Raw genomic sequence first — 12,423 nt, 5'->3', positions numbered from 1 at the left:
CATTTTGTGCTCCATCCTGGCACTGTTCACACAGAGCTCTTCCATCCCACTGAGAGTCAGTTCACCACATCCAGGTTTGTAATGCAGAAACACCATTTATTTAATGGTTCAAGGAGCACCTGAACCACCTTTTGGTCACCCATATATGTGATGATGAGAAGTCCACTGAGATCATCCTGGCCCAATGAGACATTAGCACAGAGCATTGGAAACTGCTGTCTTTGCCATACCAGTGAGTGATCAGCAGGATGGTGGACACCCCTGAAATCAGCTTGCAAGTCTTGGGACATTTTTTCCCAAAATGTTTCTAAGGTTCCTGAGGCCCACATTTACTTAATCTATGCTTATAAATGGTTTGTATCTCTACAGTGACAATAGGAATCCAGTGTGGCATTTGGGGATTCACACAATGGTTCTGGTTAACAAAGAACCTCTCCAGTGTAGAGCATGGAGATCTCATGTGCCAACTACACAATGATCTCTGCATGCATGATGTTGACAATGAAATCCACAGAGTCCCTTGAAATCTCAGTGCACAACTTCTTGCTCTACTTATACTCTCCTTTACTTCTTAGGGATTGGTGGGTCTGCAGCGCCCCCTGCTGGTCTTAGGAACCTGTTTATGTAAGTTTGTCTGTGGTCTCACAGTCCTATCATAATGGGATCTCTTTCTCTTCTTCAGTGCCTACCTGGTGATTGTGAGTGATAATTTGAGGACAAAAGGTAAGCTGTACCTGAATTGTTTAGAAGATCTTCATAAACCACAGTCGTTTCTTTAGGTGTTGTCGCATCTATCTGTATCATTAGCCACTCGTGGGGAAGTGAGTTAGCAGCCTAACTGTTGGACACTGTTTATAAGGTCATTTGTCAACTCTTGGAGCTGCCTTTGAGACACAAAGCCTTACAACACCAGGGAGAGGATGAATCACAGCCTGCTACTTACAGATCACTTGGCATCTCTACAAAATGTTTTCACACTTGAGACAGAACCACAATTTCAGAAACGGTAGACTGTGATTCCATCTTCTTTTCTAATTTATCATTTCTGTCATCAAGTCTGTATGGTTGCATGTAAAGACTTAAGGGTAATGGAGTGGTCTCTTTGCCATAAAACTTTCTGAATGGAAGATGCTGTCTTTGTCCTCAGGTGGCTCACTTCTCTCTTTAGATATATTTTCCCTAAGTTCAGCCTCCACCTACTTAGATGCAGGTCATGGCTGCTAAAGATTTTCAAAGACTTGGATGTATTTGTTATAAGTTTAGTGAATGATAACTTTGTAGTCCAATAAGTTGCTATCATCTCCAAAGATGTATCCATGAAGATTGAGTGGAATCCCCTGGATTAGGGACCACAAACTCTTACCTTCATAAAATACAACAGACAGATTTTCATATCTGAACAATTATTAAAAGGGACCTCGTTTGTGTAACAGGAAGCCAAGGATATGAAACTCAGAATGAAGAGGAAACCACAGAGGCTAGGAGGAAATGTTTGCCCTCTCCCAACGCTGTGACAGAGCTGAGAACCAGCCTGGGATACTGTACAGCTGTCAGCCGAGGCTGTGTCTCAGTGTTCTCCGAGCACAGTAGTATGTGGCAGTATCTGCAGTGTCCACACTGGCAATCTTGAGGAATACCTTGTTGTTTGAGGTGTCCTTGGAGATTGTGAGCCGGCTCTTCAGGTTTGGGTTGTAGTATTTATCATCATTCCAATAAATGACTGAAAGCCACTCCAGACCCTTTCCTGAGGGCTGGCGGATCCAGCCCACACCCATACCAGAAGTGCTCAGTGAAAACCCAGAGAAAGAGCAGGTCAGACTGAGAGTCTGGGAAGGCTGCAGCAGCCCAGGGCCAGACTCCTTCAGGGTAACCTGGGACAGGACATCTGTGGGGGAAAAGTAGAAGGTAAGGTTGGCACAGAGTGAATTATGGGAGTTCATGCAGTAGGAATCCATGGCACTCACATGCAGGCACAATCAGCAGCAGGAATGAGGAGGCAAACAGGGCCATGGCTGCACACCAGTGACTGCCCAGGCCCAGCTTTGCCTTTTCAACCTCTGCTTGGGTGGAGCCAGGAGTGATTTGCATTCCATCACCAGAAGATGACTCTGATGGAGGACTTAAATCATGGGTCTCAGGCAGACCTGGTGTGAGATGAGGCTCGCGGGATGCCTCAGGGAAATTCACCTCTGCTCATTACAGACAGGAGCCAACATGAGAAGACCCAGGTCCTCAGTATTCAACACATCAGATGAGAACTGTGTGAAGGCTGCAGTGCAGAGCATTGCCATCTGCAAGCTGGCAGTTATGCAGTCTGTAATTGCATGGAAGAGAGTTTATTTCATTGGCTTTACAGATCTGTCAATCTCCTGCCTCACATATTTGATATTTCTATTCATTCAACATGGGCAGCTTCATGTTTATACTGCCGTCTATTTCTGAAAACTTTAAAAGCAGCAGCAACAGAAAACATAAACTGTAGCAGAGACATGATCAGTTATCTCAATTCTCTCAGATGCTGAGCATCCTGGAGAAAGGGAAGAAGGACAGAAAATGATGAAAGTCACAGCTCACAGGGCCCAGGGATTTCTACACAGGTTCAGTGATGTTAAAGAGCAATGTAATTGGCTTTTTTCTGTGACAACTGATGTTTTAAGATTCAGAAAGAAAATGATTTGCTTCTCTTTGAACAAATTTCACAGTGGCATTGTGCTATGAACATGATTCAATCCTTGGAAAGTAGCTTGAGTGAACTGCTGATTTCTTAGGGAAGGCTACATCAAAAATTACTCATTTTATGAAAACAACATTTTCTCAATTGAGTGTTTAGAAGATAAAGATACCAAGATGTTTCTAAAGCATGAATATGAACTTACCACAAGCTTTTAGTAATATTGCCAAAAGAAACCAAATCCACAATGCTGAGAGTAAGCTGAGGCACTGAACTCTTGTGGTAAGATGGGCAATAAGAGCTGTAGTATCACATGGTTCCTTTTCCAGAGTGTTTCAATGATTTAATCTGTTATTAAATTGTGTGTCTTGAAACAGGAGACTTCTGACATCATCTCTATGACATAAGAAGTTCACCACACACATCCTCACCAAAGGCAGGCAGTAGGAAGGATCCACAGAAGGAAAAGTACCTGCATAGGATTATACAGAGATGAAGTTGCCATGTTAGGACAGAAGGATTAGAGGCCCAGAGATGCAGGGAATGCTGCTACCTGAGTATGGGAAAGGCAGGCACCAGACTCTCCTAAAGGGAGAGATTCATTTGTAACCAGGAACAATGACTGCATTTCAGATGCTTTTTATGTGGAGGGAATAAAAGTGTGATGTTGTCTCAGGTCTGTGATATGAGCTGCAGTAGACATAGACATTTTCCCTGAATCCGTCAGATGTGCACAGAGAACTCCCTGGTCTAAGTCAAAAGAAGAGCAGAAAAGTGTGCCTTGTGCAGTCCAAAAGTTAAATACATAAACCTAATCCAACAAGACGTTATATAAATGTAGATGCTAAGCACCCTGCCAAAATCAAAAGGAGGAGATATGACTCTAAAATTGGAGCAGATTAAGTCATCCATTCAGAACATTTCACTGAACTACTTTACAGCTTTGAAAATCCCAAGCCTGGGACATATGCATGTCAAGAATTTATTGTATTTCCAGTGTCTGATATTGGCATGACTGTCTCTCCTCTGTTGATCACAGTGACAGGTGAGGTGAGAAGCACTGCAGAGGGAACAATCGTTAGATAAAATGGAACCACAAACTCATCCTTCAGAAATCTCAGTTACCTGGATTGTGATCAGTGGTGCTATTTTGGGATTGATGTAGGCAGATCATGTTACATCCTGATGAGGTGAGTAAGGGGATTCCATACATGCATGGAGTAGAGCAGTGTGCAGACATTTCTTTAGGTGATTATGAAGTCTGCCATCAGACCCAGGATCGAATCTCATGAGCTGAAAGTCATCTAGCCATTAATTCAAAACACATTCAGAAAACACCAAGATGAATGTAGTAATGAAAATAATTGAATTAAAAGTTCAATGCTACAACTTCTGAGCCTTATAAGTCTACAGCCTCCAGAAGAGGAGAGGGGGTTAGACTGTTACTATAAATCTTTCTGCCAAAAGCTGCCTGAGCCCCACCACCACCACGTGTGAGCTTTAAGCCAGCCGCCCGCCTGAGTTAGGGCCCAAATGAATACACAGAAACTTGTATTAGGTTCAAAGCTGCTTGGCCAATGACTACGACTTCTCATCTGCTAGCTCAGTCTTAACTATCATAAATCTATATATGTTATAAGACTTATCTTATCCGACGCCTTATTGGCGTCCCTCCTTGCTGGTGGATCACATCGTGCCGCTGGAGAAGGAAGAGGAAAAAAGGGCCCTCCCTGTTTCTCCTTCTCTTAAATATGGGTCTCCTTGCTATGTCACTTCCCGCCTGGATCACCACTTCTCTACTACATTTCCCAGAATCCTCTTTGACTCCTGGTCCCATCTAACTTGCTGTCTCATTGGCCAAACAGTATTTTACTTAACAATCAATAAGATAAACATACACAGTACATTTCCCCATCATCTCCTCTTTTCTGTCTAATTAAAAGAAGGATAACTTATCTATCATAATAACTGAAGAAAACTATAACCATAACTATCTGTCTTTAATTCTATCAAAGACCACAGAAGGATAATTTATAAACTCTAGAATTGACAGAGACATCTGCTACCTGGACAGTCACCCAAGGTTCCTCTGTAACGTTGGGGCAACCCTCTTCAGCCCATAGGACAACTCAAGGTGACTGCTGAGACTGAGCCTGGCTCCCCTTTCACTTGGTTGCCTCTGATTTAGTAAAACTGTTCCTGTCAAGGGGCTGTTCTAACCTCAGGATGAGGCAAAAGTCCATCTGAGGTTCCCGAGCTTCCCCAGCAGCTGATCCTGGTGACCACAGAGAATCACTCTTCTTCCTCATAGACACTTTCTGTTTTAGGTTCAAGTAGGACTAGCTGACATATTTGTTTTAATAAATTGCATCAAAATAGGTCTTGTTTATCTTTAGAGACATGATCAATTCCTAGATTCTATAATTGTTAAGAGGATGGTCAGAAAAGTGTCAGATGGAGAAGGCATCTTCATAACACAGAAAACAATCCGTTATGTCTGAACCTGGGCTTTATGGATGCTGAGCGCCCCCTGCTGGTCATGTGTATCTGCCAGGGAGGTTTTTGTCTGGGCTCACACTGAAGACTCCTCAGTGTGTTGCTTGTACAGTAATAAGTGGCCGTGTCATCAGTTCTCAGGTTGTTCATTTGCAGGTCGGCCATGCTTCGGGAATCATCTCTGGAGATGGGGAATCTGCCTTTCACCGAATCAGCATAAGAGGTTGCATAATTGTTACTTTCAGTGCTTACATAAGCAACCCACTCCAGCCCCTTCCATGGAGCCTGGCAGACCCAGTGCATGTTTAGTCAGTGAAGGTGAATCCTGAGGCCGCACAGGAGAGTTTCAGTGACCCTGCAGGCTTCACTAATCCTCCACCAGACTCAACCAGCTGCACCTCACAGTGGACACCTGCAAACAGAGAGGATCCTGATGAAGAAACTGTCACAAAGTCTACTGTTTCTCTCACTCATGTCTCCTCACACACTCAGTATCCCGTGTTATCTACCTTTTAAAAGAGCAACAAAGAAAACCCAGTGCAGCCCCAGCCCCATGTTGAATGTCGTGTTTTCAGTGCTGATCTCTGAATGAGAAGACAGGGCTAGAGTCCTCTGCCTGACCTGCGGGGTCAGGACAGGTCTTGTTTTATGAGCAGAGGGAGGCCGTATTTGCATATCTTCCTGATATATCTTATTCTCTCTCGTGTGAGCCTTAGAGGCAGCAGCAATGGTGCAAATGTCTGAGAGAAAATGAAATAGTGACTACCAAGGTTTCATTGAACTATTATTCATTATTTGTTTGCAAAAAGCTTCAACATCTTTAATTAATTTATTTTTACATGCATTCTTTACTTCTTAACTCACCAGATACCACACAATAAGTTCATCGAAGTTTAAACATTCAAAATTACAATTCTATAATTCAAGGGGGACTAATGGAAAGATCAATGAATAGTGAGGTATGCATGAATTTACTATAATAAAACTGGACAGCATGGGGGAAATTTAACATGAGCCAGGGCACACGTTTTGTCCTCATTATAGAATACATATGAATGTATTTATAATAAATATACATATTAAATAAACATTAATGATACGGAGGCTATTCCTTGAGAAATCCTATAGACATCACAATCTGCTATTACACATAGGACAAATGTTTGTGATTGGCATATGTTAGTTAACACCTTTGGCATCTGTACCATTATTTTTCCACAAAATGAATATAGGATCCTTGTGTGTGGTTGCAACAGGAAGGAGAGGAGTCTGTTACCTGGTCTGTAGTGCCATGGTTTATGCCTTCCCATCTTTTCCACCCTCTGAGGATTAGGGCTGCCATAGTGGTTGTGGGATCACTCTTCAGAGGCCCCTTTGAATGGCCATCCCTGTAATGGAGAGTTTGGAATTAATTGATTAATGAAGTCATGTTTTAGACAAAGTTTGCTATGGCTAAGAGTTCTTATGGACCATGACTTTATTGTTTCTGTGGCATTTGCAGGAAAGTGACTTCGCTTAAAGCAACTAAATGCAGTGAGCTGCTGATCTGAAGTCACTTCTGTTCTGTGTTCCTTGATGATCAAATAATTTCTCTGACAGGTTTCACTTATTTAGCCTGGTTATGGGTGGATAAGCAAAAGGAAGACGTGGTGACCTCCCTTGCTGTTCCATCTTTGCACCTGTTCCTTAGGGCTCTGATTGACTGAGGTGTGGTCATCCCCTGCTGGCCTGTGCTTCAAATGCATCAGGTTGATCTGTTGTGGGAGTTGCTTCTGATCAGGAGTATGGATGATCTATAGGATCGACCCAATTCTGGAATGTGGACATTAGATTCTGCTGCATGGTCTTTGTTCATTTCTATGCCCTTTTCACAGTGAGACGGTGACATCTCAGTGGTTTTCTTCTCACAAGAACTGCTGGAGGATACTCACACACAGTTTCTCATAGTCATGATCTAGTAATATTTCTTGAAGCAGACTGGAACAAAAATAAATGCACATGAAAGTAAGCATGGATGTTAGGATCGGCCTCATCACATTTCTAAGAAATTGAAGGTATATAAAATATTATATTGATTCCATAACTACAGGAAGAGTTGCATAAAATGAAATGATCACTCTTTGCTATTAGCTAGCAGAGTGGTGATAAGAGCAAAGCATTAGGGGAAATTTAAGCAGCTGTTTCCCCAGAATGATTTCAGGGTCCTTGCCCAGCTGTTCTACAGAAAGAACCGTGTTCTCAGCCCAGACACCTGATGATCCAGGACTGTGTTTTGTATCCAAAAGACTGAAGAAAACTAATTAAGTAAATATAGTTTATTGATAATATAAACAATAGGAAAAACTACTTGCAAATAGTTTTGATGTTTCTGTATGTAGTATGTTTGTGTAAACATCCTCATTAATCAAGTTACTATTTATTGTCTTCAGCATAAACACAGGTCTTATGCCTGCCATCATCACAGGATGGAGAGCAGTCTGCCACCTGGACGATAGGGAGGCCATGTATTGGCTGCTTGTGAGGAAGACTTCCTTATTAGGGATGAAATAGGGACACACACTCATGAATACAGCGGGACGTGACACTGTTGCGTCTTCCTATGCCAGGGAAGGATGGAGAAAAGCACATGACCAGGTGCATGTTGAAGCCTTCAGCTTCCAAGGGAGAGAGAGCACAGGACTCCTGACCTCAGGTCTTATCTGGACACTAAGCAGAGAGAACCACGCCAATAGAGGAAGAAAACCCCAGATGTCATTGGCTAATCAGACTGAGCTCCCACAACAGCCACGCTCTAATGTTCCCACATTCTCATGTCTACCTGATGACATGTCATTTGAAGTGTTTGGGCACTTCATGGTGACTCAGCAGCATGTAACGACAACCCCTTGTATCAATGTCTTACAGCAACCTGACAAATGCCTTCCGAGTACATTGGAGTTTTGTTCATTTCAGAGACCAGAATGGGAAGATTCCCTTGCCTTCTTATCATTCCGAGTTACCACTGCAGAAGACAGGAGGTGCTTTATGAAGTCTTCAGTATTTCAAACAGTATTTTAAATTCACCACAGATCTGAAAGGTCTCTAACACAGAATTGGCACAGGTGATTCATGCCTGCCAACAAAATTTTATCATATGAGGCTTCATCCATATTCAGCTCATGGCATTCAAATTTCAAGGTTAAGTGTGTTTGCTACAGGAACATGCAAAATTAATACTCTCTGCCACAGAGACTTCTTACTGCATCCAAACATTGAGATTATCAAGTACTTAAGGCCTCCATGCTGCTCATTATATAAAACCAAACACATTATGGAGCAAGGGTGACTTCAAGATATCCAGTGGATGGTGAAGTATGTGGGTGTAACAGAGTAAGGCATGTTCTGTAAATGTGTGAGACTGTGGGTCAGGGTACAGGGACTGGAAAGGCAGTAAACTTGAGACCAGATTATTATGAATAATCTTAAACCTATTCTTAATTAGCATGTATATACATTGTGTTTGATGAAAACTAATTTAACGATACACTTGTTCAACTTACAATAATTACACTTTTGTAGCAATGCATAATGACACAAATATTTCATTCATTGTAAGAGACCAGAAGTTCTTCTGGATAACACAGGCTGAGATAAAAACACACATTCATGTTACTCAAGACTATGAGAAGACATAAGGGAACAGGAATGTGGTGTAGGGGGAAGAATAGAGAAGACTGAAATAAGAGATTCCATCAGTTAGGGGGCCAGTATAGGTTTAAGAAATCAGGCACTAGGGAAATTTCCAGATCTACAAGGATGACACCAACTAACAATCTAAGCAACAGAGGAGAGGCTACCTTAAATGCCCTCCCCTGATAATTAGATTGATGAGTAACTTATATGCCATCCTAGAGCCTTCATCCAGCACCTAATGGAATTAGAAGCAGACACCCACAGCTAAACACTGAACTGAACTGGAATCCAGTTGCAGAGAATGTGGAGTGATGAACAAAGGAGTTAAGACCAGGCTGGTGAAACCCACATAATCAGCTGAACAAGGGTGAATGCTTGCCCCCCCCAGACTGATCATTGGGAAGCCATCATGGAAATGAAAAAGACCCCATAAATGTGGGTGTCAGTAGGAGGCCTCGGAAATCTATGGGGCCTCTTGTAGTAGATCAATACTTATTCCTAGCACAGGAATGAATTTTGGGAGCCCATTTCACATAGAGGGACACACCCTCAGCCGAGACACACTGTGGAGGGCCTAGGCCCTATCCCAAAGCATATGACAGACTCTGAAGACCCACCATGGAAGGCCTCACTGTCTCTGTGGAGCAAAAATGATATGGGATATGTAGGGTGTTGGTTTGGGGTAGGGGAGGAGACAAGGGAGAGGGAACTGGGATTGACATGTAAAACAATATTGTTTCTAATTTAAATAAAAAAGACTATGAGAGGATATTTGGTTTGGTGTGATATCATTTATTTGTACTTTACAGGTAAAATATTTTATTCAAAGCTACTACAACCAAATCCAGTCTCTGAGAGCCCAAAGATATTATTGTCACTATGCATTACCACAGTTTTCCCTTTAGTGTTTTATTACAGAAGGAACATGTACATGGAGATGGTCACTGGACCTCATTCAGCATCGTTTTATTACAGTTGAAACTTGGAAAACTTAACAAAGACTGTTGAGACTGTGATGGAGGGTCAGAAAAGTCAACACTCAAGTGATTATTTCTGAGCAAGTCTCCAGGCTCATCTTCTTTGTCATCTCAGTCCCAGGGAACTTTCCTGCCACTCCACGGTTTCTGACACACTCAGGCTGTGGTTGCAACACTGTGTGTCTTGCACAGTAATAGTCTGAAGAGTCCTCAGATGTCGGGCTGCTGAGCTCCTTGTAGGCTGTCCTGGAGGGTTCGTCTGCAGTTAGTGTGGCCATTCCCTGGAACTTCAGATGGTAGCTAGTACTGCCATCTCCAGGAAAAAATCTCCAATCCACTCCAGGCACTGTCCAAACATCTTCTTCACCCAGCTCATAACATAGCTAGTGAAGGTGTAGCCTGAAGCCTTGCAAGACAGCTTCACTGAAGACCCAGGCCTCCTCAACTCAGCCCCAGACTGCTACAGCTAGACCTGGGAGTGGACACCTGTGAGAGAAAGGCCTAGTGGATGTCATTGTCACCTGAGTAAATGGCCCCTCCTCAAGTCTGGAACTTCAGCACTTACCTGTAGCTGCTGTCACCAGGAAGAGGATGATCCAGCTCCATCCCATGGTGAGGACCTGTGTGCTCAGTGACTGTGGAGAGGACACTGATCATGTATTGTTGGTGTGGACATCCCTGTATTTACCAGCACAGATTTCATGATTTGCATATTCATGAGCAAAGAATTACTTTAAATAAGGACCTACTCAAGTTTGAGGAGATAGAGGACACCTGGATCAGGCAAAGGATGCTGATGTCCAAATCCTAACGCTGTCTCAGGAAATGCATTCTTTGTCTTAGCTCAGGGCTGTGCAGATGCTGTGGGTGAAACATCAAGAGCTAAACTCTCAGTAGATTTCAGGCCTTTTAGAGTTGCTCTGCTCTGTGACAAGGTTGTCAGATTTATTTAAAGAAGATGGTTGTGATTATGATGGTGATGAATGGAAATTTCAAAATTTGATACATTTTGAGAATTTACATGCTCCTGTCAGATGTATAGAACTAGTATTTGTCCTTCAAGTAGGCTACATACAAACTGAATTGACTTCTGAATTGGCCTAAAGGGAACATACCTCAGAAACATTTGCACATTGATATTTATTGCAGCACTGTCTGCAATAAATTATTGAGCTTTACTTCACATCTGTCAGCAGATGACTGCAGCAAGAAGACACGGTTATATGTGGGACACAATGGGAATATTTCATCTGAATGAATACAGAAATTATATCACCTTGAGGAAAATCAGCATATCCTGAGATGTCTGTATTAATTAAGATCATCTCTGAAACAGATATTATATGAGACTCTAAGTAGTTTATACGTATTGGATAGGAACACAGAACTATGTATGGAAATTCCTAACAACTTATCAGTGAAACTGTCCAGCAGAATACATCATAAAACTGATATTTGTTCTATGATTAAATTGGAGAATAACTGACATTGTCTCAATGAGATTCCAAGATCATCACACACATCCTCATTGAAAGGAAAACATCCTGGAATGGATGATACAGAGGCAGAGTCATCACGTTTGGGTGAAGGGGCCAGAGGGTCAGAGAGATGGAATTATGGGTAGTTTTGAGCTGCCTGAGTGGGAAGCTGAGAGCCAAATCAGGTTCTGTTTAAACGTTACAAACTCTTAAGCACAGAACCAGATGCTGGGAGTTTTCTTGGCTGTGACTTGTGCATGGTTCCAAAATACATGTATTCATGCATGATGTGTTTTTTGTAGATTTCAAAGTGAATCCTTAAAATACAAAAGCTCAACACTAATTTGAAGTCATTTTTAACTTTGTTTTTGCCTTTTTGACTTATTCAGTCACCTGTCCCTCTTGGCATCTTTTTGTTCCCATTCTCCCCCTTTCTTCCTTGCTTGGTGCGTCCTTGTCAGACTCTGTGACATAAGAGCAGGTAGATGGGATTGTCCTGCTCAGGAAACAGGATGGATTTCAGTTGAAAACATCTAAGAGAAAACAGGAGGAGGGTGAGCTCCCTGCCTGTACTGGGCTGCTGAAAACATGGTCCCCTGCAGAAGGCTTTCTCGTGACCTCACATCCCCTAAAGAGAAGCCAGAGGAGGCACTGGCACCTGTCCTGATGGCCCTAGCGGTCATGCACCCTCCCTGTGCTGCAGCCCTGCTATAGTTTTCCACCTGGAGAGGCACAAAATTTTCATTCCTTTTCTGAATAGTTGAGAAAGCTCTATAGAAACACATCTCTATAGAGTTTACTGCTCTTCCTGTGAAACTTCATGTGAAACTATTTTATTTTCTCCATGTGTGCTGGGAATGATACAAGGGCCTCCTTCTCTATGCAAGGCAGATGCTCTACCACTACTCTTCCCTGGGGGATTCTCGTTTTTTGCTTTCTTTTTTAAGACCTTACAAATTTAATACAGTGTGATACCCCTGTACAAATGGAAAAAAATTAAGTTCAACATTTCTAGACCAATATGCCTGTTAATTTCTGTACAATGTCAACTCAACACGGTAAACTGGGATACTTTTTTCCAAAGTTGACAGCACAGCTAAAGTTTCCAAAAATTCAAATTATATATATA

The 12,423-nt window shown here is 42.3% G+C and overlaps 1 pseudogene and 2 gene segments (V, D, J or C); all 3 read right to left on the bottom strand.

The window, feature by feature from the left end:
• Positions 1–1,550: 1,550 nt before the first annotated feature.
• On the bottom strand, positions 1,551–2,010 carry LOC113836058. The segment is given in 2 exon segments: positions 1,551–1,885; positions 1,965–2,010. Coding segments are annotated over 2 exon segments (381 nt in total).
• A 173-nt stretch (positions 2,011–2,183) lies between these two features.
• LOC118238997 lies at positions 2,184–5,722 on the bottom strand (annotated as a pseudogene).
• A 4,156-nt stretch (positions 5,723–9,878) lies between these two features.
• LOC118238996 overlaps positions 9,879–12,423 on the bottom strand; it is a 3,263-nt gene continuing 718 nt past the window's right edge. Inside the window, 1 exon segment of the V gene segment in view lies at positions 9,879–10,199. Coding sequence covers positions 9,879–10,199 — 321 coding nt within the window.

Source organism: Cricetulus griseus, chromosome 5 (genome assembly GCF_003668045.3).
Source record: "Cricetulus griseus strain 17A/GY chromosome 5, alternate assembly CriGri-PICRH-1.0, whole genome shotgun sequence".
In the NCBI taxonomy this organism is placed as follows: domain Eukaryota; kingdom Metazoa; phylum Chordata; class Mammalia; order Rodentia; family Cricetidae; genus Cricetulus; species Cricetulus griseus.
Note: the sequence above shows the minus strand (reverse complement) of the source record. Positions and strands in the feature narration are given on the sequence as shown.